The 27,452-nt window shown below is 37.4% G+C and overlaps 1 protein-coding gene across 2 annotated transcripts in view; it reads right to left on the reverse strand.

Annotated features, from left to right (window-relative positions):
- Positions 1-642: 642 nt before the first annotated feature.
- The window catches only part of LOC124723050 (DAZ-associated protein 2-like), a 46,741-nt gene continuing 19,931 nt past the window's right edge, over positions 643-27,452 (reverse strand). Inside the window, exons 2-6 of one of the 2 annotated variants that reach the window (XM_047248232.1) lie at positions 26,348-26,413; positions 23,605-23,732; positions 22,600-22,764; positions 7,052-7,253; positions 643-1,748 (exon numbers count right to left, since the gene is read on the reverse strand). In XM_047248232.1, coding sequence (XP_047104188.1) covers positions 7,071-7,253; positions 22,600-22,764; positions 23,605-23,732; positions 26,348-26,413 — 542 coding nt within the window. In that variant the 3' untranslated portion in view covers positions 643-1,748; positions 7,052-7,070. Of the gene's footprint in view, positions 5,745-7,051; positions 7,254-22,599; positions 22,765-23,604; positions 23,733-26,347; positions 26,414-27,452 lie in introns of both variants that reach the window. The other variant, XM_047248231.1, reaches the window with a different exon arrangement.

The raw sequence follows: 27,452 nt of genomic DNA on the forward strand, positions 1-27,452 counted from the left end.
TGTGTGTGTGTGTTATTGTTCTTAGGATAATTAAGGTTAAGTAGTGTATTCACTTAGGGACTGATGCCCTTAGCAGCTAAGTCCCACAAGATTTCACATACATTTGAACATGTTTTGGCAACACCGTGTCTGACCTAATATAATAATTTTATAAAAAAATTCATTGAACTGAATTTTTCTGTTAAACATTCAGTACAATTTTAATTCCTCAGTCACTAGCTGGTATTGCATGCGCAGTGTCAACTGCTCAAGCACCAGGCATTTGCCCACCTAACAGCAGACACCCAGCTGCCTGAATGCTCACTTGATTAGACTGCCGACCCCAGCTTATGCACACTCATCTGTCTATCTGCTGGCACAATGTGGTAAGCCATGGTGCAATGTGTGGAATTTGAGATACTTCAGAATATGACTGAAGGGTCAGACTCACAACTGAAATATTTAAGGCAGTCTTAATACAGATCACGTCTTTACACAATAATATTCTAAGATTACCCTCCAGCAGTCCCCCACAAGAGGAAATACACATAGTTAGGGCACCCACACAATAATTATCTTAGAAACATTTCACTGAAGTTAAAACACTACCTTTTGAATGGGAAGAAAATACAAGACAACTGTTAACATGAAGAAACATGCCAGTTAAATACTCAAAGAATAAAAATGTTTTATCTTTATTAACTGTTGTAATATCCATTTAATGCCGTTACATTTTTGGCTTTAGAGTTTACCATTCCATTCTTTACAGCTTTGTTGCATTGCCAATTGTTTGTACATCACTAACTACTTAAATTAAACAGTGTAACAAAACTAGTAACAAGATAATATAAAAATAAAAATGAAAACAGGAATAATTTAGTTGGTAAGTTTACAAAATGCAGTTGACACTTGCTCACGAATTTTCTACAAATTTTAACACTGATAAAGTCATTACATTACAATACCCCTATAATTTATTAAAGCTACATTTCCAATATGATTCATAGTTTCATTTAGAATCTCTCTTTGCTGTCACAGATCATCAATGGTGCAGGGGTGAAAGGTGGACACACACACACACACACACACACACACACACACACACACACACAAGAGAGAGAGAGAGAGAGAGAGAGAGAGAGATTTGTGTGTCAGCACAGTGTATGCATTCAGTTACAGTGGAGAACCAACTTTATTGGCAGAACATCCCACAATAATGATACACACTTCTGTGACAACATATTAACATGCTTAAAGTAATGAAAAACTGTCCAGAACACCATAGGCTGGCTCTTCTCTCTAGGCACTTGTTTCTCCAACTTCAAAATCAAAGTAACTTCTTATATTCAGTGGTGCTTACAGCATTTTACAATAAGTGTCCTGTCATTTTCATATAACTGTTGCCTTAAGAGTGTAAAGAAATTGAACCGATAAGCATATCTGTACCTAATTTACACTGTAACAAATGGATACCAAACAGTAACATGGCTCCACTGAGAAATAAGCTGTGGTGAACTACACTTCCAGAGGTTACAATTTTTTTCACTGTATGCCAGCATGCTGGTCTCAAAAGAAAATTTACTAATAGTACACTAACTACATTACAGATCTGCAAGTCCAACTGTTTTCCTTCATCACTGACTTACTTACCTTTATCTACATGCTACTCTTGTTTGAAGATAATATGCAATCGCAGAGTTATTACTGGAAGTCTTTCTGATTAAATTATACAATCCTTTGCTGTAAGACAGCTTTATGTAATGATGACCCTGTGAAATAAGTATAGATGAAACTGTGGTATCCCAAATTCAACCCATTATTAAAACAACTATGTAACTAGTGGAGGCTGGCTGGCTTGTGTTTTGATAAAGATACACCCACCCTTCTAATTCAATAGATTTTTACTGAAACTACTGGTGTTCATTTATTTATGGATTTTAAAAAATAATGAATAGATAGCCTCTGTATCTACAACAGGAATTCTAGCTCTTGAGCAAAAGGTGACCAAACTTTTAAGCAACCTTTTATATAAAATTTCATTTTATCACTTTAAATACCATCTTTTTCTTTTTTAAAAAAAGAGTTCATCCACACTTAATGAGTATATCACGGCAGTAACAAAGATACTAATACATATTATACCCATGCTGAAATAAGGATTATTAACTTCCTCAAAATTTGTTATATAGAAATTTATTGCTTAACTGGAAATTATTCCTCTTCATTTACAGCCAGTGCAGGTCAGTTCGAGGTAGAAATATTTCTTACATACATGAGTAACCACATGTATATTTCAAAATTACTTAGCAAAATGTCTTAATTATTAGATATTTAAAATGTGTGCGCAAAAGGAGATGGCGCACACACAGGTGTGCTCCAAAGAGTGTGATAAGCCAGATTATTAAGAATAAATGACTCCTGAACTCTGTACAACACTGGCTTGTAACTACACACAACTTTCGTAGCAATCCAGGTACTTTTATTTCAGTAGTAATGTAACAGTGTCAGCTTGGCACTTAAGTTCAATAACGCCAATAAATTTGTACATTAACAGCATACTTTCCATCCGATCACCTTTTAAATTACTTAACAAAAATCCACCTTTTCTGTGCAAGTAAAATATACATGGCTATTTAAAACTTTGCAACACTTGGAAAAATCTTGGAGGTTAATAGCCTGAGTTAAAAACTTCAATGGGCTGACTGTATAATTTCAAAATAAATAAGCTTTAAAAGCTTAAATGAAATGTAATATTGAAATACTGAAGATATTTTTAATATGGATTTATTTACAAACAATGTCATATGAAGTAATATCAATGGTAACAGTAATAGCAACAAACTGGACCTGACAGTCGTTTGCTTTGGAATGTGGTAGACAAGAATGTTACAAGGAGACAAAGATAATCCAGCAAGACATGTCACATCCAGGATTCGTGCATATACAGCAACTGATCTTCTGCCAAACTCACATTTATAACGAAACAAACATCTTTCAGATTTTGCAATTTCCTTATGAGTTATTTTTCCTGCATCAGCCACATTTAGAAATGCCAAACAAATATATTTTATTTGTTCTGCAGTACTCAACATTAAAATTGAAAAGATTCTTGCAAAGTTCAATAAAACAGAATTTAAGACTGAAGTAGTTAAAGCTGATGATACTCTCATTAAGATAGAAAATTTTTTAACTGACAATTTTCTTGATTTATATAACATCCAGTCAAAGGATAACAAGAATTTAACACCAGCTCATCAATACCTATTAATATATTAAATGTATTTTCAGAACTGCAAATCTGTGCATCAAAGTTACTCATATTCCATTTCAGAATCTTATTAAAGTCACAAGACTTATTTTGAAGCAGACAAAGCCCTTTGTGAGGAAAAGCAGTTAACTTGCGAATATGAAAAAACAGTGAATGACTTATTTTCCATAGCATGAATAACTTCGAAACCAGTTTCCATTTTTCATAATAAAGAATAAGTCCTTGAATTACAGTAGTTTGTTTCATTGCTATCAGCACATCACTATAAAAAGATCACAGTTGACCGTATTACCTGAAAGAGAGAGAGAGAGAGAGAGAGAGAGAGAGAGAGAGAGAGAGAGAGAGAGAGAGAGAGTGTGTGTGTGTGTGTGTGTGTGTGTGTGTGTGTGTGTGTGTGCGCGCGCGCGCGCATTGTTACACCAATTAAGTTTTTATATCAACTGCTGATTCATAGCTTTGAATAAACTACGAAAGTCTAAAATTTTGTTGAATAACTTTATCCAGATTGAAAATAACACTTTAGTGTTAAAAACAAGTGTCTACAAAAATTTCAAAATATCACAGCACTAACATTGAATTTAGATGTATTAGCTGCCTTGATTGTTTCACAAACTTCGTAACACATGGGCAGCCCAATTATACTCCAGAAGGTGGAATAAAACACAAAACACAGTTATGTCAAGAGCCACATTTCTCCCATTCCTTTGAAACACTTCAGTCACCACAAGTGATCGTACCACTTATTTTTTTGCACAATACCCACTTAAGATTGTGAAAAAACAGAAAAATTTTCATTCTGAAATAAAATCTCTTGTTCTGATCTAATACTGGCTCTCTACCAATAGATTCAAAATTTTTGTGCTCACTGAATGCAAGTATTAATATTTTAGTCAAACCTGCTATTAAGTCTATTAAATTTTGTACCCCATGAAGTTGCAAGTAGCAATTACAAACACACATTTGTATTTTCCACTGTAATATTCAGGAATCAGTAATTCATATTAAATAAAAAGTCATAAGCATAAACAATGTACAAAAAGTAAATACTTGTACTAACTTTGTGTTAATTGCTGCATATTCCAGATTTAATAAATCTGCATGTACAATGGAATGCTTCATAATATTCAAGCATTGTTCTACAAAATAATTTTGTTATACCGTATGAATCACTCACTAAACAATTATTCTATTATTGACAAAAACTGCAAATGTTTCCAAAGAAAGAAGTTACACTTTTCAACAAAAATTAGTTCATACAGTAATTTGGACTTTTTCTTTAAAACACAAGAAACTTACTTTCAACAGTCAACATATTACTAAAGCCTCAAAAACAAAACTTTAGCTCTTTCCACAATGCAAATTTTTATCAGTTTGATACAAATGTTCGTAACTGCACATTCATGCTGTTGCTATGCCCCAAATTATGACCAATTATTTAACAGTAACAGGTTTTTAAAGCCAAAAATTGTAATATCACAGTTTCTCATTTTTAGCACACAGTGAGGACTTTAACAATCAGAACAGTTCAGGTAGTTCTCAACAATAAACAAGTGCTTTAAAGCCTGCAATTATGCACACTATGATCACCCAACACATGAAATTTTCAACAAGTTAAGAAGTAAAATTTCCACATTTTTAAAAATATTGCAGAATATATATTTTACACAGTTTCAAGTACTAAACGCATATTTGAGAGTACCTATGAGGATCAGTTGAGTTTGTTACACATGCAAATTCTGAGCACAGTATATGTGATTAATTTCTGTTTGAACTTCAACACAAAATGAAGAATTACACAAATTTGGAAGCAAAAAGCAGTTTTCTTACATTTGTCACAGGTGCTTAACTTTTTCTGGATAAAGTTAATACTTTATGATAACCAACAAAATTTTGAACATTATAACCGTTTTCAAAAATTTACAAAATGTGAATTACTCAGTACCAAATATACCGCAATTAACAGTGCCATTTAAAAAATTACTGTTTATACTCTTATCAATGCTTCAATGTTTTTGTAATGAACACATCAGGTCACAAAACGGGAACTAAGTGAACTGTAGAAACTAGAAATTTACAATTCATATGAAACATTAAGGTACATTTAACTTTTGTGGAAAGATGAGAATGATGGCAACTACTGTTCTGTATACAAGGATCAAACTGTGTTGAACGCAAGTCTTAACACTGGCAAATAAGTTATCCTTCAAGATATACTGAACTATAAAACTGTGGTCATTCAATAAAAGAATTTATTGTAGTGGTTTTGTCAGTAGCCCACTTCAATTCCACCCATAGTAGTTACAAATGAAACTGGTCCTGGGCACATCACTTTCTACTGTAAACATCAGGTTACAATGTAAGATCAATCCTCATCACACCACCTACCACAGAAACCTGATTCTGTGAGTGTCTATGGGGTTAAACACTTGCAATAATGGGCTGAAGCATCATCTAACAGCAACACTCATTTTTTCCTGAGGGGGGAGTCCAAAAACTTCTGTAAAAATCATTAAAGCTGTATAGGTACAAAACTTGACATAATGGATACATAAATGTTAAAAGGATAACTTTCAATATTTAAATTCATTTATGTGATTTCCTTACATGAATGTCTCCCAGCAAATTCAATTTTACACACAAAGGATTACTTAGCACCAAACATTAAAACACTTTGGACAAAGTTGCAAATGCTGTTTGGGTGACCATATCCAATGAAGACACTAACATAAACCAAACAGCATAAAAATGAAAATAAAAATTTGGCGCTGAATTCTAGTATAGACTACAATTAAGATGTAGTATATACTAAATAGCATAGCAACATTCTGGCTAAATACAACAATTCTTTTACATATACAAAGCACATTAATTTGGGGCTTAGTCTTGTGCACTGTAATGCACATTTATAAACAACCTGTTTAATTAAGCAAAGAAGTTTTACAGTCTTAACTGAACACTGTTAACTTGCAGAAATAAAATTCCCCCCCCCTCTCTCTCTCTCTATTCCCCCCCCCCCCCCAGACACACACACACACACACACACACACACACACACACACACACACACACACACACACACACACCCCTTCCGAATATGAAATTTGTTGACTTAGCTAAATGTTTGTAACTGACACACTGTAGGCCTCAATGTATCTTAGTATACATCACAAAAAATTTACACTAATGAACAGCATCACTCCTTATCAGTCACCTTTTCATGTTCCTACTGTGGGCTTACATCTTTTTGTTCACTTTATTAATGTGATTTATACCAAGAGAAATGACCTACAAACTTACATATCACCACAACTAACAATCCACACTGTCAAATTCCTTTTTGCAAGTATGTGCCAGGCCAACCTCCAATTTGCAAAAATTAGACTGCATAAACTACAAATGAACTTAAAACATTTCAAAAATGGTATGAATGATTATTAAATCTAAGAATTTCAATCATCCATTTGTCAATTTCTTTTTGTCCTCTGGCTTAGGTACATACATGAAAAACCTTTTCATTTTTTACATTATTTCCAGTAATCAAGCACACTACTGTCACCCATATCTCATTCAGCAACTTTTATCATCAGACAGAAATCAGAAGTCAGAAGTCAGCAAATATTTAAATAAAAATTTATCATAGACTTCATTTGACAGGCAAAACTACTGTGCAACTGAAATGAAAGTTTTGACAGCAAAATGTTTACTAATTAATGCTGGTGTGAAACAAAGGTTCTCCACCTGCACATTTTGAAATGTTTACTTTTTCATTCCCTCTCTCCATTTCTTTTTTTTGTTTTTGCCTACCTGCTCTGTGTTGCTAGTCCTACCAAAAAGTATAACCTCCTTCACTTCCACCAGCTAGAAATGAGCCTTTCTTTTGAGAAAGGGCAACATTGTGACCAGCCATGGCAGCAAGTTGAGCAGCATTAGCAGGCACACCAGGTGGTGCTGGAGGTAGTACAGGCTGAGCTATGCCATCAAAACGAGCACCAGCATCAAATCCATTCTGAGAAAGAGAACAATTAATAAAACACACATATCAATTAGTGTACTATACAAAACAGTTTTCATTTACAGTAGATGACAATAACTTTTCCATTTCGCGTTCATCTGTGGGTAACTTATTCCATTGGATTCTCTCTCCAATTGGTGCTAATCCAATATAATTTAGTCCAAACCACAGGCTCAGTAATAAAGCGAAGAAATTCAATCTAATCTGTTACACAAGCACTGACAACTGACTAGTAAAACCCATACTGAAACATGAAATCAAAACTACAAGATGAACTGTATCTTCACAAGCTTATTTTCAATCAACCCACAGTGCTCATCACAACTAAATCATAATATTTACAGCTGCTAAAAAATACTACAACCATAAGAAGTCTATGAGTGTAGGAAGGAGTCATTTCATTATTACAAATTGAAGGTTTCTTCTCTAATGTGTGTGGTCTTTACAAAAAAAAAAAAAAAAAAAAAAAAAAAAAAAACAGTCAATGGAGTTTGATAATTTCAACCATTTTAACAGACCCAGAGAAATGGGTGTGCATGTTTTTCATGCTAAATTAACTTCTGCTGGTCCTGAAAAGTGTGAAACTGAACAGAACTGAGCATGCTCTCACAGTGTCAGACCCTGAACAGTCAATACACTACACAAAGGAAGCGGCTACTCTGGTAGGAGAGTACTTGCACATGGGGGTTTTTTAGGCTAGGCAGTAGTGCGAGGTGTCCTGATGAACACACCAGTCGACGTGCAGGCAGGGAAATCAGGACACACTCAGTGTAAAGACACTTCTTCAGCTATTAACATATTAACAGTAAATTTTCAGAGTGTTCGGAATAAAGTTCCTGAATTTACTGCCCCCCAGGAAGCATGTGGCACGCAAATTATTCTCGGAACTGAGACCTGGCTGAACCCTGAGATAGGAAGTTCTGAAATATTTAGTGAGAGTTGGAACTTGTATCAGAAAGACAGATTAGACACCGTAGGAGGTGGTGTCTTCATTGCAGTTGACAAAAATATTGTGTCTACTGAAGTCGAAGTAGAGTGTGATTGTGAAGTTATCTGGACACATTTAACAGGGCTAGGAGAAATAAAGTTAATTGTTGGGTGTTATTACCAGCCACCAGGTTCCACTGCAACAGTTCTAGAATCATTCAAAGGGAGTCTACACTGTATCGCAGAAGTACCCAGATCATGCTATATTAGTCAGAGGCGACTTCAACCTACCTAGTATAGACTGGGATGTCTATGGATTCATTACAGGTGGTGCAGACAAGCCATCGTGTGAATTACTTTTGAACACAATACCCGAAAACTGTCTTGAGCAGCTAAATCGACAGCCAACCCATAATGGAAATATTTTAGATCTGGTAGCCACGAACAGACCAGACCTCATCGACAGCGTCAGTATTGAGACAGGGATTAGTGATCATGATGTTGACATTACGACTATGGTTACAAATTTTAGAAAGTCTGTCAAGAAGGCTAGGAGAGTATTCTTACTAGAAAGAGCAGATAAGCAGTTGTTAGCATCCCACTAAGTAAATGAATCGACTTAATTTACTTTTGGTATGATGGACGTGGAAAAATTATGGGCAAAGTTTAAACACATTGTAAATCACGCATTGGAGAAGTATGTGCCGAAAAAGTGGGTTACGGACAGAAAAGACCAACCGTGGTTGAACAGCGCAATTCGGAGAATGCTCAGGAAGCAAAGACAGTTGCACTCGCGATACAAGAAAGATCAGGAGAATGACGACAGGCAAAAGTTATAGATTCGTGCTGCTGTAAAAAGGGCGATGCGCGAAGCATTCAACCACTACCACCGTCATACCTTAGCAAAAGATCTTGCTGAAAACCCAAGGAAATTCTGGTCTTATGTAAAATCGGTAAGCAGGTCGAAGGTTTCCATCCAGTCACTCACTGATCAGTCTGGCCTGGCAATGGAAGACAGCAAAATCAAAGCTGAAATTTTAAATTTAGCATTTGAGAGATCTTTCACGCAGGAGGATTGTACAAACATACCACAGATTCCCGTATGGAGGACATGGGGTTGTGAAGCAGCTGAATGGGTTGAAAATAAATAAATCATCAGGTCCTGATGGGATTCCAATTCGGTTTTACAGAGAGTACTCTACTGCATTGGCTCCTTACTTAGCTTGCATTTATCATGAATCTCTTGCCAACGTAAAGTCCCGAGCGACTGGAAAAGTGCAGGTGACGCCTGTATATAAGGAGGACAGATCCTCAAAATTACAGACCAATATTCTTAACATCGGTTTGTTGCAGGATTCTCGAACATATTCTCAGTTCAAATATAATGAATTTCCTTGAGACAGGGAAGTTGCTGCCCATGCATCAGCACGGCTTTAGAAAGCATCACTCCTGCGAAACGCAACTCGCCCTTATTTCACATGATATCTTGTGAACCATGGATGAAGGGTATCAGACGGATGCCATATTCCTTGACTTCCGGAAATTGTGACTGTGCCCCACTGCAGACTCCTAACTAAGGTACCAGCATATGGGATTGGTTCCCAAATAAGTGAGTGGCTCTAAGACTAAGTAATAGAACCCAGTACAGTGTCCTTGATGGTGAGTTCATCAGATGTGAGGGTATCATCTGGAGTGCCCCAGGGAAGTGTGGTAGGTCCACTGTTTTCTATCTACATAAATGATCTTTTGGATAGGGTCGATAGCAATGTGCGGCTGTTTGCTGCTGATGCTGTGGTGTACGGGAAGGTGTCATTGAGTGACTGTAGGAGGATACAAGATGACTTGGACAGGATTTGTGATTGGTGTAAAGAATGGCAGCTAACTCTAAATATAGATAAATGTAAATTAATGCACATGAATAGGAAAAAGAATCCCGTAATGTTTGAATACTCCATTAGTAGTGTAGCGCTTGACACAGTCAAGTCGATTAAATACTTGGGCGTAACATTGCAGAGCGATATGAAATGGGACAAGCATGTATTGGCAGTTGTGGGGAAGGCGGATAGTTGTCTTCGGTTCATTGGTAGAATTTTGGGAAGATGTGGTTCATCTGTAAAGGAGACCGCTTATAAAACACTAATACGACCTATTCTTGAGTACTGCTCGAGCATTTGGGATCCCTATCAAGTCAGATTGAGGGAGGACATAGAAGCGGTTCAGAGGCAGGCTGCTAGATTTGTTACTGGTAGGTTTGATCATCACGCGAGTGTTACGGAGATGCTTCAGGAACTCTGGTGTGAGTCTCTAGAGGAAAGGAGGCGTTTTCATGAATCGCTACTGAGGAAATTTAGAGAACCAGCATTTGAGGCTGACTGCAGTACAACTTTACTGCTGCCAACTTATATTTCACAGAAAGACCACAAAGATAACATAAGAGAGATTAGGGCTCATACAGAGGCATATAGGCAGTTATTTTTCCCTTGTTGTGTTTGGGAGTGGAACAGGGACAGAAGATGCTAGTTGTGGTACGAGGTACCCTCCGCCACACACTGTATGGTGGATTGTGGAGTATGTATGTAGATGTAGAATGGCAAGATGACCTACACTGAATTTTACAGACCACTGGGAAGAACTGAAGGAAGACACTGAAGCAATTCGAAAGTGGGCTCCTACATTTGCTACCAGTAGGTTCGAACAACACTAAGGTAATACAGGATGCTTCGGGAACGCATATGGGAATACCTGCAGGCAAGGCAATGTTCTTTCAGAGTAATATCACTGAGAAACTTTAGAGAAGCAGCATCTGAAGCTGACAGCAAAACAATTCAATTGTCAACATAGGTTTGCATAAGGACCACAAGGATATGAGAAATTAGTTCTCATGTGGAGGCATATAGATAGTCCTTTTTACATTGTTCTCTTTACAAGTGGAAAAGGATAACCTCAGGTACCGTTCATTAAGCGCCTTATGGTGGCTTGTGGAGTATGTAAGTACTTTCAAAACCAATGCAGGTGCTTACAGTATGATTTCTGCATAAAATGTTAGAGGGCAGAAACTTATCAGTGTTTCAATTCAATAAATGTATGAGTAAGTTATCTGTCCAATAAAATTTGAACACTGGCTTATTCCCATTCAAAACTTAACATTCATGAAAATTTTGTTCTGAACTGTACACCTTTCCATCATATATGAGCATCATACAGCATTGCAAGCAGTGTGACAACGTTATTTTCTTTCAGTATGGTTCCCCAGATTCTACAATTTTTTTTAAAAGGACTCCATCTTACTTTCAGCTGTTAGAATTTTGTTTTGCAATTGCAGTTGCAGTTTTGGCATCAAGCCATTGTCAAGCATCTACAAAACATATTAAAATGTAAAGAAATCAATTTACAGAGAGATGAACAGCTGGCACAACCAGTTTGTAGATTGAGATTCATATATTGTACTTTCAAGATTTTGACTTAAGTAGAGAATGTAATATGTACAATTGTAGAAAGAGCAACTAGTCAGAAATACTAGTCAATATTCCATTTTATGCACTGCAATTCTGAGTGGATTGTATATAACACACAACTACAAGTGTGTACTTCCAATACATTAGAGTAAAATTTCAAAAACAGTCACAAAAATTTTTGTTTGTGGTCTATTTGTTCAGTGAGTAAGAATTGTGGTTCTTTGAAGGTGCTTAAATTTCAATTCCTTCTAGAGCATTCATTAATCTGCCTTTCTCTACCTTGTGTAGTACCTTTAGCGATTTCTCAATGCTGCTGGTTTTATTGTTTCATAGATGTGCATTAAATGAAGATTTACAGTTTTCACTATTTTCTTGCATGCTCAATCTGTCCCCCACACAAATTTTCCAATTCAACACATTTGATTTTACAGATCCCTGATCATGTAAGTGGTTTTTTGTGGGTTGTGTGTGATTATTGTCGCTACTTTGTTCATGTGGAGCCAGATTCCTACATTAGCTCTACAAAAATTATTGGCTATTCTGTCTGTTAGAACAGCTGGCCTGGTGACTATTGGTTTGGAGCATACATAACAGGACTTCCTTGATACATTAAGTAAATATGTGATAATTGAAAAAGGCTTTACACAATAAAACTTTATTAATGTAACACAGGCAAGAAATAATATAATACACACTGCGAATCACATGCTCGTTCGACTGAAGTCGAAGTTAGGGCCTTTTTAGCTTCCTGCAGAAAGTCTTGAGAAAGTTTTGTCATAACAGTAATCAGAACTCATGGTCTTCAAAGTAGACTCCATTGATTCATTGGACATGGATGATCTGAACACACTTCTATTTTCCTTCACAAGGTTGAAAACACATTCTGGGGTATGGTGAGAATAGACAGCATTACTCGACAAGTTCAGTTATATATATGAAGTCCAGCAGCTCCATAAATTGTTGATATTTGTGCCTAACTGGAATCACTTGCAGCATCTTTATTTGCAGCCAAAGTGTCCTCTACCCTGAAGAGCTGTGAACTGCCTCTGAAGCTCACCACCACATTTGTTTCATTCTCTTCCTTGCATAACATGATAGGAAACTTTGCAGAAAAACTAATGGAAGAAAACTGTGCATCTTCAATTTTGTCTACCCTAGCAATTTGAGTACACTGTAACACATCATCCTTGAGTGGAAACTTAATTATGTACTGACAAACAGTGCAAAAGTAGTTTCTCACTGATGAAAAGAAAAGGAATTTATCTGTATCCTGGATATCATCCATTATGTTCGAAATCTGAATGCTAATAACTAACGTATCATCACTTCTTTGATTTTGAATCAAGTTTTACTCAACTTCAAGCAATGATGAGCTTTGGACAATTTTTGGCTTAAACTTGGCGAAGAACTGTTTTTGCAAATCCATTAGAAGTTCTAATAAAAAGTGACTTCAATATTAATTGTATAAGTGATTGTGCAAGGAAGACGGTGCTGGTAGACCACCTTAATTCATATAATCTTATGCAAACTGTATTCTTTCCAACGAGAGTGCAAGGGAACAGTAGAACAACCATATACAACATTTTTGTTCATTCCTCATTACTAGAAGGGCATTCTGTTAGCAAAAAGTTGAATGGCCTTTCAGATCATGATGCACAAATTTTAACTCTAAAATATAGTTATCAACTGTTTAGGAAAGCTGATCCAGTTGCTGTAGAGACCTTTGTAAACCTTATCAAGGAACAAGAGTGGCAAGATGTTTATAGCGCTAATCCAGTAGACAATAAATATAATGCTTTCCTCAAGACTTTTCTCGTGCTCTTTGAAAGTTGCTTTCCGTTAGAATATTCAAAACAGGGTACTAGCACAAACAGGCAGCCTGGGTGGCTGACTAGAGGGATAAGAATATCTTGTAGAACAAAGAGGCAATTATATCAAAACGTTAGAAACAGTCAAAATCTAAATGCAGCAGCCCATTACAAACAGTATTGTAAGGTGCTTAAAAATGTTATTAGGAAGGCAAAAAGTATGTGGTATGCAGATAGAATAGCTAAGTCTCAGGATAAAATTAAAACCATATGGTCAGTCGTAAAGGAAGTGGCTGGTCTGCAGAGACTGGTCGAGGATATAGAATCAGTGCGTAGTGGGAATGTCCGTGTTACTGATAAGTCACGTATATGTACAGTATTTAATAATCACTTTCTGAATATAGCAGGTGAACTAAATAGAAACCTAGTCCCAACAGGGAATCACATAGCGCTCTTAGAAAAGTGTTCCGAGACTGTTACCTGAAATGCTCCTCCATGATACGGACAAGAGGGAGATTGAGTTAATAATTAAATCACTAAAGACCAAGAACTCTCATGGATATGACGGGGTATCTAGCAGAATATTGAAGTATTGTTCTATATATGTTAGCCCAGTACTTAGCCATATCTGTAACTTTTTCTTTAGGAGTGGTCAGTTTCCTGTCCAATGAAAGTACTCTGTAGTGAAGCCACTTTATAAAAAGTGAGACATTGATGATTTTGACAATTTTAGACCTATTTCTATGCCATCGGTGTTTGCTAAAGTTATCGAGAAGGTTGTATATACAAGGTTACTGGAGCATTTAAATTCACATAATTTGCTGTCAAATGTACAGTTTGGTTTTAGAAATGGTTTAACAATTGAAAACGTTATATTCTCTTTTCTCTGTGAGGTTTTGACGGATGAAATAAAAGGTTGCGAACGCTAGGTGTTTTCTTTGATTTGACGAAGGCTTTTGACTGTGTTGACCACAAAATATTACTGCAGAAGTTGGACCATTATGGAGTAAGGGGAGTAGCTTACAATTGGTTCGCCTCTTACTTTAAGAACAGAAAACAGAAGGTAATTCTCCGCAATATTGAGAGTGGTAGTGATGTTCAGTTCCAATGGGTCACTGTTAAGTGGGGCGTTCCCCAAGGGTCAGTGCTGGGGCCACTGCTGTTTCTTATTTATATAAATGACATGCCTTCCAGTATTACAGGTGAATCAAAAATATTTCTGTTTGCTGATGACACCAGCTTGGTAGTGAAGGATCTTGTGTGTAATACTGAAACAGTATGAAACAATGTAGTTCATGAAATAAGTATGTGGCTTGTGGAAAATAATTTGATGCTAAATCACAGTAAGACTCAGTTTTTACAGTTTCTAACTCACAATTCAACAAGAACCGATGTTTTGATCAGACAGAATGGGCATATTATAAGCGAGACAGAACAGTTCAAGTTCCTAGGCATTCGGATAGATAGTAAGCTGTTGTGGAAAGCCCATGTCCAGGATCTTGTTCAGAAACTAAATGCTGCTCTATTTACCATTAGAAAAGTATCTGAAATAAGTGACAGCTCAACACGAAAAGTAGTCTATTTTGCATATTTTCATACGCTTATGTCTTATGGTATTATTTTTTGGGGTAATTCTTCCGATTCAAAAAGGGTATTTTTGGCCCAAAAACAGGCTGTTCGAGCTATATGTGGTGTAAGTTCGAGAACCTCTTGTCGGCCCCTATTCAACAGCCTGGGAATTCTGACATTGCCCTCACAATATATATTTTGTTTCATGTCAGTTTGTTGTTAGCAATATTAGCCTATTCCCAAGAGTTAGCAGCTTTCACTCAGTTAATACTAGGCAGAAATCAAATCTGCATGTGGAATGCACTTCCTTGACTCTTGTGCAGAAAGGAGTGCAGTATTCTGCTGCATCCATTTTCAATAAGCTACCACAAGAACTCAATCCTAGCAGTAGCCCAAACTCTGAAGTCTAAACTGAAGAGTTTCCTCATGGCTCACTCCTATTCTGTCGAGGAGCTCCTGGAAGAGCTAAAAAATTAAGTAAATTCCAGTGTTACATTGTTGATTTTCTTTATTTAAACTTACGACTTGTCATCTGAATATGTTTCTTTATATTCCATTTTATCTGTTTCTAATATGTTATAATTTTATGTATTGACTTGTTCCATGACCATGGAGACTTCTCCTTAATTTGGTCCCACAGAACAATAAATAAAGTGAACTTGTGGCAAAGTAGTCTTAAGAGCAACATTCAATTTTTCAAATACAGCAAGTCACATGAAGGAAAGTGCAAAAGGCCTTGTTCAAGTTTGAGGACAGGAACAAACAATTTTTCCTCACATGCAGCAGAAGTCTTACTTTTCAGGGTCAGTTTGTTACATTTGGAAGCACATGGTCTCTCTCAGGGAAACATATAGTAGCGAATCAAGAATTCTCTTCTCTTACTCTGGATCCCTTCTGTTCAACTCTAGGTATTCTTTTTTGAGTATATAATAATACTTAATTGAAAAAAGGAAAGAAGTAGACACCACTGGTTAAGAATTCTAGCCAAACATCTGCCTGAAGATAAGCACCTAATACATACATGCTTCAGAATTTTATATTTCTTTATTGTGCAAGTTCCGAGGTTTCCGACGGTAGTGGTTTCTTCTGACACTGCTCAAAGAAATAAAATGTATTAACAAGCATCTCATGCACTCTACGTGTTAATATTTCAGCAACTTTTTCAGCTCCTAGATTAATCAGATGGCACAGGTAACCTATGTTGCACCCAACTGGGATGAAGCATGGACCAAAATACTTGCATTTCGAAGTTATTTGTTTCACAACCCCAAGGGTATCTACTTCTAAATTACTCATGATGGCAACTGTTCTCTGTTCAAAGTCTCTATTATTTACAGCAACATCTTTCATGAAAGTAATTTGGAAAACCAGATTTATGAACTCTGCTTTAATGACACTATTTTTGGTAACATTACATTCATACAGTGAAGGTATTTACTGAGTTTTGCCACTGGTGTACTTTATTTAGGACCAGAAAATCTGGATTTTCTCACAGACTTCCACACAGCATTTCTTTGTGAAAACTATTAAAAGCATTTTTGCATCTAAGTCCATGATAAGTTTTGAGCTTCTGTAAAGCACTGCAAATCTGAGATAATGCGTTCTTTGAATTGGCATACTGCTTTCACTACCCCTGCAACAGAATCCTAACCTGTTTTGTGTACTCAATTTACTTGGTATGAATATCAATTACCATTGACAAACCTTTGAACTGAAGCTCCATCTAGTTGTTGCTTATGTGGTCTGGATGTAAAGGTGATTGTCTTTGGTTGAGATCATCAGAATTTTAATCTGCTGTTTTAAACACATATCTGGCATTTATTTTGGTGATTCTGACCTTACAATATGCAATGTCACTAGACCACACTTGTGGTCACTAATCCCTCGATCCGTCAACGCTTCCTATTTGCTCATGACTGTCACTATGAGATCTAGTGTTACCCCAAACATGTATACTTCATATGGGCTCCTAAATAAATTGATCAAAATAATTTTCAAAGAAAGCATTTAGTATAGCTTCAGCTGATGTTTGATGCTTGCACTGACTTTAAACATGTATTTTACCAACATATCAAAGGTGAATTTAAGTGGCCAACTGCAATTGCACGAGTCACCTTCCTATTTGAAATGATCCCTTCCCCATCCTCCATCCAGAACACCAAGCGTTGTGTCTAAGTTTTGATCATAAGAATAAACTGTGTAAACAAACAAATGGGATGATTGGTCAGCAGCTGTAGCATACGTACACTGGTGTTATGCTCTTGGCCATAGGTCCTATTTACACATTGGATATCTTGTAACTACGTTACAAGAAATGAAACCAAAATAAAAATGGCACAAATGGCTCTGAGCACTATGGGACTTAACATCTGTGGTCATCAGTCCCCTAGAACTACTTAAACCTAACTAACCTAAGGACATCACAAACATCCATGCCCAGGCAGGATTCGAACCTGCAACCGTAGCGGTCGCAGAGTTCCAGACTGTAGCGCCTAGAACCGCTCCGTCACTTCAGCCGGCTGAAACCAAAATAGTCTAATGTTTTAACAGTCGCCATTTTTCCTTTATCATACTTTGCCTCTGTAGTTTATTTCAGAATTTGTGTAGTCACATTTCTGTACTGTAGTGCTATTACTGTCATGCTGTTTAATACACACATCAAAAAAAGTTTGGAATCACCTCAGTTCAGAGAGTTCCAGAACCTGGACAGAAAATTGGAAGAGAGATCAACATGAACATAATTTTCACCCTTTTGTTGCTCATGAAAACCATACATTGCATGTTGTACAACCATACAGTGAGACCTTCAGAGGTGGTGGTCCAGATTGCTGTACACACCGGTACCTCTAACACCCAGTAGCACATCCTCTTGCACTGATGCATGCCTGTATTAGTCGTGGCATACTATCTACACATTCATCAAAGCACTTTTGGTCCAGATTGTCCTACTCCTCAACAGCGATTCAGTGTAGGTCCCTCAGAGTGGTTGGTGGGTCACATTGTCCATACACAGCCCTTGTCAATCTATCCCAGGCATGTTCGATAGGGTTCATGTCTGGAGAACATGCTGGCCAGTAGCCAAGCGATATTCTGAAGGAAGCCATTCACAAGATGTGCACGAATTGTCATCCATGAAGACTAATGCCTCGCCAATATGCTGGCAATATGGTTGCACTATCAGTAGGAGGCTGGCATTCACTTATCTTACAGCTGTCATGGCACCTTCCATGACCACCAGTGATTTACGTCAGCCCCACAATGTTACCCAAAAAACAGCATGGAACCTCCACCTTGCTGCACTCAATGGACAGTGTGTCTAAAGCATTCAACCTGACCAGGTTGCCTCCAAACACGTCTCTGACAATTGTCTGGTTGAAGTCATATGCGACACTCATCCGTGGAAAGAATGTGATGCTAATCCTGAGCAGTCCATACAGCATGTTGTTGGACCCATCTGTACCATGCTGCATGGTGGTGTTGCAAAGACAGACCTCGCCATGGATGTCAGGAGTGAAGTTTAGCATCATGCAGCCTACTGCGCACAGTTTGAGTCCTAACACGACATCCTGTAGCTGCACGATAAGTATTATTCAATATGGTGGCATTACTGTCAGGGTTCCCTGAGCCATAATCTGTAGGTAAAAGTCACCCACAGCAGTAGTGGCCCTTGGGCAACCTGAGCAAGGCATGTCATCGACAGTTCCTGTCTATGTATCTCCTCCATGTCCAAACAACATCACTTCGCTTCCTTCCGAGACACCTGGACACTTCCCATGTTGAGAGCCATTCCTCGCACTAAGTAACAATGCGGATGCTATCAAACTGCAGTACTGACCGTCTAGGCATGGTTGAACGACAGACAACACGAGCCGTGTACCTCCTTCCTGCTGGAATGAAGTGATGGGCTGTCTGACCACCAATGTCGAATAGGTGCTGCTCATGCATTGTTTACATCTTTGCATAGGTTTAGTGTCACCTCTGAACAGAGAAATGGACTGTGTGATACAATATCCACAGTCAACGACTATCTTTAGGAGTTCTGGGTGATGCAAAACTGTTTTTGATGTGTGTATGTAGTGTGAAAAATGGCCAATGCTGCTTCCTGCTCCCTATTGAAAAAACATGAGAATGCAGTTAAAAAGTGGCTTCAATATTTTACTGTATGTCAATATCTCAAATATGCTTTTACATCACACACAGCTAAGGCAGAAAAATTAACCTGTATTTAAGTCAGGAATTATAATCAGTCTTTTTAAATTACGATACTGACAGCTAAGAACAAGAGCATATTATGCTTCAAACCTGGTCCCTTAAGAAGCTTGCAGTATTGCTAGAGCTTTGCTGAAATCTGTTAAATGTCCTTGTTTCTCTGCTCCTCTCTTTTTATATCTTAACTGCAACTATTCACATCATTGCAGTTTAGTTGGACCAGCTGGCTGGCATGTGCTGTCCAAATTAAATATGCTTGTAAAGCTGTCCCATATCACTGTCAATGTGCACAAAATGCACAGCATAGAACGTCTCTAATCTTGTACTTACACAGCTTGGCTTCAGCTTTATGTGAAGCATAATTCAATGAGATTCTAGCAAACCCGCAAGAATATGTGGTGTAATGTTTACATGTTTATTCTTGTGATGAACACAATATACAATCACAGCTTCCTGTCTGACAGCAGTCTTCAACTCCACACAAGAATATCAAGTTTCACTTTTAATACGATGTTATGTCATCCCCTTGTTTTCTGCCTTAAATGAGCCTTCCTTAGTACTAGCCTGAAACTTTCAGTAGTTCTCTACTGATTTTACAATCATCTTTTCTGTTTTCCTGTCATTCCAGTCAGTTCTTTTAATTCACGTCTAACCGAATTTATTTGTCCTTTCTCAACACTGTTAGATCCTTGGTAAAAACTTCAGCCACACTTTGGCTTAAGACAGCATTCAGTACCTGTAACTTCCTGTTCCAGTGTTTTCTACAAGCACTTAGTGATCCGTTTCTTTCTGAACATACGTATCAGAATTTAGAATTATAATGCCAATGTTTCCTACATTTACCCTCACCCTATGCTTGACCTACATCCCTAGAGGCTGAGATTTTTAGTTTTCTTAGATCATCTAGCTTCGAAAACCATCCAGTATACTCCACACAATCCTTATTACCTGTATAGCCACCTATTGTGTGCAATGGATCCCCAATCGAAAGTAGACCCTGATACATTAACCACAAAACTGAGCTTTTGAGTTAATTCAGCTCTATGCTGAAGGTCCACTATCAGTCCTGTCTATGCTGAGCGCTACCTTTATCTTGCAAGCAATACTGGCAGTCCTTATACCACATATAGCAGCAGGAAACTAGAGAATCTGTTCTGATCCAAAGTGACCCATATTGTTCACACTTATATAAGCCATCACCTACAAGTTGGCTACAGCCTGAGTGAGCTCTACATGGTACCCAGAAGAAACCATTCCACATCTGGACTCCCCAATATGCACACAAGTATAGACAATTTATTTCTTTCCCTCCATGGAACACATTTCTATGGGGCTCCTTCATGAGTTAAACACTAGAACTCCCAACCACCAATAATTCCACTGTCTGAATGTCTGGACCCTTGAAGGGTCCTCTTAAACAAAAAGAACTGCAGCTGACTCAGAACCTCAGCCACAGACAACACGAGACCTGAGTCAGACAACCAAGGGACGCATTTAGATCAACCCCACGAAGTATTTCACTGTCTGTCATACCTCTAAACAACCTCCTGTGATAAGGGTCAGCCTCCAACACAGACAATAATCAGGCCAACCATAGCAACAGCAACAGATCAGGGGGGGGGGGGGGGGGGGGTGTCCACATGGAACATGCGGGATATCCCTCTGATTCGAAGTCTGGCTATCCAATGATGTCCACTGACTACAGCCTCCAGCTGTGTGATCAAAACCAGCACATGTGGAGCTGTGTGCTAATGAATTCCCATCTCACCTCACATCTTAACACAACATTCACAATCTCAATTTATGGGAAGTATACTACACAAACACACAATATTTTAGATTAAACTACAAAAAGCAAACAGACAAAGCTAAATAAGCAATATGCATCTATTGAGAAGCTTTGGATATAATACACAAAGAATGTATGCTTCTGGTGTTGATTGAATGCTGCCTTCAGTTGTTTGTTCACTTCAAACTGAAGTGCAGCACGAATTTGAACCTGTGCCAAAACAATAATATTTGGAAATTTACAGTCATAGAATTTTGTAAAAGACCTCTCCCCTCATTTATTTGACCTTATTTCGGTGCTCAAACAGCTAAATATATCTTCTGTGAAATGCAAACAGCAACTGATTTGACAGATTTCTTTTATCTCTAAATAAGACAATACCATAGCCTTGAATTACAAAAGAACAATGTACATAAAAATTTAAGTTTATTCAATTTCACACACTTCTGTTGGAGGTAAGGAAGACTGGGTTTAACAACCTCTTGCCATTGAAGTCAGAATAGAGGGAAGGAAAATTGGCCATGTCCTTTCAAGAGAACCATCCCAGCATTTGCCAAGAGCGATTTTAGGGAGGTCACGAAGAACCTAAATCCAGGTGGCCAGACATGGATTTGAACTGTCATCCTGACACATGCGAGTCCAGTAGGCTAACCACTGCACCACCTCTCCTGGTACTTTTGTTAGAGAACTGAAGTATCAGTTTGTCTTCCTCAGCAACAGCAGAGGCTGTACTAAAGAAAAAACAAACAGTACAGAGCAGCAGATTGTTAATGCAGTGACGTGCAATTTTTTCTTGTAGGGCACTGTGTGGAATGCAGAAAAAAGTTCTATGGCCATACACAAAAATTTGGATGAATGTATCTTCAATAACTATGGGCATATCTGGAAAATATGCAAAGCAAAATGACTGTATCCAGAATGAATTTTAACTCTGGAGCGGAGTGTGCACCGATTTGATACGTCTTGGCAGATAGCTCTGACAGACTGGGACTATAACCTGGGACCTTGGCTTTAGCTGGATCAAGTATTCTATGGACAGTTATACGAGCAGAGCTCACAATCTACCCCCACTGCTTTACATCTATCAGTACTTCATCTCCTACCTTTCAAACTTCACAGCAGTTCTGCATACCTTGTGGGACTAGAATCCTTAGAAGAAAGAGTACTGCAGAAAGATAACTTTCCCACAGCCTGGAGAACTGTTTCCAGAATGAATTCACTGTACCCTTATCTCTTACAAAATACTTACATATTGAGCAATAACAGTTGGAGGCTTTAGTTATATTAACCTGACAAATGTCGCCATAAAGTACAGTTGATGTAATAAACATTTATAGTCCTTTCTTTTATATGAACACATTCACACAGTGTATTTAAATTGTAAAATTACTGCCAATCACATATCAGTATGTCACATTAACTTCATGTTTGTATCCACAACACTAAGCACAGTTTTAGGAACATCACTATGAAACCCTTTCACCTGTATCACCACGAACACTGAACTGGTCTCACCTGTTCTTAGACAGGACCACAAATTGCAACATTTTTATTGTAATGCACCTTACATTTATTAGACTTACCGGCACCATTATTGTTGGCCTTAACTGAGCTGGCTGCATTCCTGGATATGAATATGCAGCAAGAGATGGGTAGTATGCCTGCATGGGACTATATGCCGGATACCCTAAGTAGCCAGGATACCCTTGAGCATACATCTGTGCAGCTGCAGCACTCTGTGCATACATCTGTAATTAATAAAATAGTGCTCCAGCAACAATGAACAGGAAATGGGCTTAAAATATTTACAATGAGCTTGTATGCTGTATAAAATGATCTTCATGAAGATCTGACATCCATATAAACTTGCAAGAATTCAACATTATCCTTAGTTGCCATTGTTAGGAAAATAACTTCATGGAGCCAAAACTAATGTAAATGATGTTCTGTATTCCAGGATAGTAAATTACCATTAAGTAAATGCAAGTATTTCATTTTGGAGAGAAGTCAGTATGACAACTAGTCAATATCTGACACTGGAGAGTGCTTCGGTCACAGATTGAATATGCATGCATGTACCTTGTGATCATTTCTGAACAGCCACCAACCACACTGTAAACAATACCCACTTCATTAAATAACACATCTCATGTGATGGCAACATGGGGCCAACAGAATTATCACATTAATTGTGCAGGAAAGAATTTAATTTACTTTTGCAAGTTCATTTACATAGAGGCTTGCAACATTATGTTACACGACTTTTATGGAATCAGTCTATGTCCAATAAGCAGTTTGTGTAGCCCTTACCAACCATCACAGTATACAACACTGTTTCCTATGATACACATCAGTCATTTTGAAAGATGAGTCCAAACTTTCCTGAAGAAAATTTTGTTCATACAGCAAATTAGACATAAAACACTACAAACCCACCAATAATTTAGAGCAAATGTATTAGTTGTTTCAATATGTTACTTTATGATATACTACTTTATAAACTACAATTGGACATGGCACCCATAAAACACTAACAAACGGCTTATTACAAATCCATAAACATTAACAGAGATTAACAGCAATGTTACCTGCTGATTAACTGCTGCAGGGTGTGCCAAAGACTGGTCATATGTGGGTGGTGGCCCTTGTGCAGCTGCTGCTGCAGCATACAAATGGGCTTGTGATGGAAAAACACCATAGGGAGCTGCTCCAGGCACTTCAACAGAAATTATAATAAAATAATTAGTCTCATTCAATAACAAGGTAACAATTAACTTTCATTGGATTTCAATACTACCTTCTGACTGTTCACTGAGCATCATAATAATGGGATGCAACCACGATCAATGATCTACAGATAATATAAATGATAAATCACATGATAGTAACTGAAGTACTTAGTACTGTCATTTGGTTCTTTCTACCAATTTAGTGAACAAATCACCCTGTAAACCACATTTAGATTAACAATGCCATGAAGAATGATAAGTGAAGATGATACATGATGAAGGCAAACATGTTGACCCCTGATCTCCAAATTACAGAACTAGAGTTTACCATTTAAACATCCTTCCCTGATGTTACTCTATTTTAAGTCACTTTTCTGGCAAATTATATAGAAGAAAGCCCCCTCCATTTTCTCAATGTCATCAAGTTTTTACTGACCGCTTATTTGACTAACTTGACTGGTAAGGTTAACTAGCTTAATAAATTCTGGATCAAAATAAGACACCAACTGTTAATTTTCATAAAATCCAGTTCTGTAGACAATCACTTTGCTTAAGTTAATGAAATACTTTGCAATAAAGTTGTTAGCTGCACAAATTTGAAAGCAAATCAGACAAGTCATTCACAGTGGTCGCAGAACTCACAAAGTTATGTTTCTGCATACACTATGTAATTTTTCCACAGACAATGATGAAACGTTAACAGTTAAGATTAACGTGCAATAAACCCTGATATTGCGAAATTTTATAATAAGCAAACATCTTACAAGTGCACTTCTATGACATACTATCAGTCTGACAGTTGTCTCTCAAGACCGAATATAATACTAACACTTTCACTGCTACATACATGCTCTCAGCATTCCTTGCTAATAGAAAGCATTCCAGCCAATATCAAATACTTATAATCCAATTTTTCAGAAACAATTAGGTGAAAAACAATTTTATTTTTGCTAATCTTACAGCTCAATATCTTCACTCAAAGAACTGTCTTGTTATTTGTCATACTTAATTGCATCAAAATAAAACATTGCACAAAATTTTGAAGAGTGTAGAGATAAAAATGCAGACCATCAACTTTGCGTATGGTCGACATGAGATTTATTTAAAATTGAGGCCCGCATCTCGTGGTCGTGCGGTAGCGTTCTCGCTTCCCACGCCCGGGTTCCCGGGTTCGATTCCCAGCGGGGTCAGAGATTTTCTCTGCCTCGTTATGGCTGGGTGCTGTGTGCTGTCCTTAGGTTAGTTAGGTTTAAGTAGTTCTAAGTTCTAGGGGACTGATGAGATTTTCTCTGCCTCGTTATGGCTGGGTGTTGTGTGCTGTCCTTAGGTTAGTTAGGTTTAAGTAGTTCTAAGTTCTTGGGGACTGATGACCATAGCTGTTAAGTCCCATAGTGCTCAGAGCCATTTGAGCCATTTTTAAAATTGAGCGTACAATGAAACCTCATTTCATTCTGCATTTTATATATGACGGACACACAAGACACTTATTCACGCCCTCACGCATCATGAATCATGTGGTCATAATTGTCATCTCTAACTATTCAAAGAGTTGAAATTAGGTTTTTTGCAAACATTTAATACAAAGTGAGGTGCATATGTTGTACGATAAATACTCTCAACTTCTTCATTCATCGCAATACGGAAGTAACTCGCCTGGAGCAATTAGAGGTTGGTGGCTTAATCCATAGAACTGTAGGGTAACACAAACAGCACACCTACCGAAGTCCACAGCAACTGGGGAAATGTGCAGCAGGACGTAAATACACATCCACAGCAGTGAAAGGTTAATTAAACTAGTATCGTAAGACTATTGTCTGCTTGACCAGACATTTGTTGCACTGATATAAATCTGAATGTTTATCACTTAATATTAAAATTTTGATTCCAAATTTTCCATATTATGAGTGGGCAATAAAGAAACCTGAAAGATGTCATCTTTCTGTGTACTGCACAACTTCACCAATGTTTACAATAACTTCTTAGCACTCAACAGTTATCTCACTGTCTTAAGTAACGACAACCCCCCATAGAACACCGGTAACTACCAATAATCATTTCTATTACGTGCACTGAATTTTTAACAGGTAGCTGCTGAAGTTCAGTATAATATATAAAGGAAGGATACAGTTTTTAATATCTCAACTGAAACACCTAAGCATAAGTCCAGACTAACATGCTGAAGCGAGTCAGCTACAGCCTTTCGGAACTAACACAGGATTTGCCTTCAGTGATTTAGGGAAAATCAAATGATTGTACACAGGTGGGTATTTTAATTCCATTCCTCAAATAAGAGTTCAGTTTTAACTATGGTCTTCTCAACTTAAAGAGAATTTATTTTGGCAACTGCACTCTACTGTTTGAATAGTAGTTTTACCATACAACAATTACTGTTTCAGTTTTTCAACATCAGCACTCTTACACAGCAGATATACAGTATGGTAAATTATTTTGATGTGTGTGGTTAAGGGACTGCTATATGGAATCCCTAAGTTCCATAAACTAGACCAGACATCTCCAAATATGTAATATGCATCCCCCCTCCTCCTCCCTCCCCCCCCCCCCCCCCCCCCTTCCCCAAGCACCACATATTAGCTTTTCTTACCTCCATAAGTACCAGGTGGAGGTGCTGGTACATAACCTGCTGGTGGCTGTCCTGCAACAGGGTAAGCTGCAACACAAACCAGTCCTTATTGAAACACACATTTATAGTATGTAAGTAGCTGACCAAAGCAATAATAACGCTTTGTTACACAACTACTTCCAGTTTTGTCAGACATGGTGAGGGAAAGTAATTATGGACACCTAACACTATCACTTTGCAAAATTTTGAAAGTTTCAAATCTAAGTCGTCTTATACAAGTAATGCTTTGCCTAAATTTTGGAAACAATGTCCTGGTAATTTTAAACAAAAGCTGATAATTTCTCACCAATTTAACTGACACTAATTTCTGGCAGTATTTTATCTTTGAAAAGTGTTCCTATTGTCACCTTAGTAAGTAGTAACAGGAGAAGAGAAACAGGCCCTCACCAGACAAACAGTTTCAACAAGGCTGTCAATATGTTTAGAAGTAGCTCCGTGTGTTTTCACATCAACTTGCAAAACAAAGTGGCATGAAAAATAAGCAGCTCACTATTCTCAAAAATTACACATTTATCTATACCTGACCAAATTTGCAAAGGCAGTCATCATATTACCAATTTGTCAGCCTTGTCAATCTACTGTAAATAGTGGCCTACTTCTCTTTTCCAAAGAAGTTTTCAGTTAGTGACTCCTGGTTACAATCTGACAGGAAAAATTACATAGAACATTCTACCACAAAGTTCTTTCCAGCATTGTACTAACATTATATGACAAAAAAAGGAAATTAAAACATTAAGCTTAATTCTGCTGCCAGAATATTCAAGAATCTTACCAGGACATTTCAAGAGTTCAAAATTGTTCTTTACAATGCTAATATGGAAAATTATGTTTAACACTGAAAACTGATGAAAAGGGGATATCAAAGATAAAATAAAATCTTAAAATTACATAAACATGTTCAAAACAGAAATAGTATACATGAAACATCTAGGTGCAGAATACAACTCACATTGCTTTGTTCAATTACACAAAAATTAATCAACTTTCAAAAATTAAAGGTCAATTTCTACAGCCCACACCAAAATTAAAAATGTACACAAACTAGATGGACCCCACACAAAAAAAA

Source organism: Schistocerca piceifrons, chromosome X (genome assembly GCF_021461385.2).
Source record: "Schistocerca piceifrons isolate TAMUIC-IGC-003096 chromosome X, iqSchPice1.1, whole genome shotgun sequence".
In the NCBI taxonomy this organism is placed as follows: Eukaryota; Metazoa; Arthropoda; class Insecta; order Orthoptera; family Acrididae; genus Schistocerca; species Schistocerca piceifrons.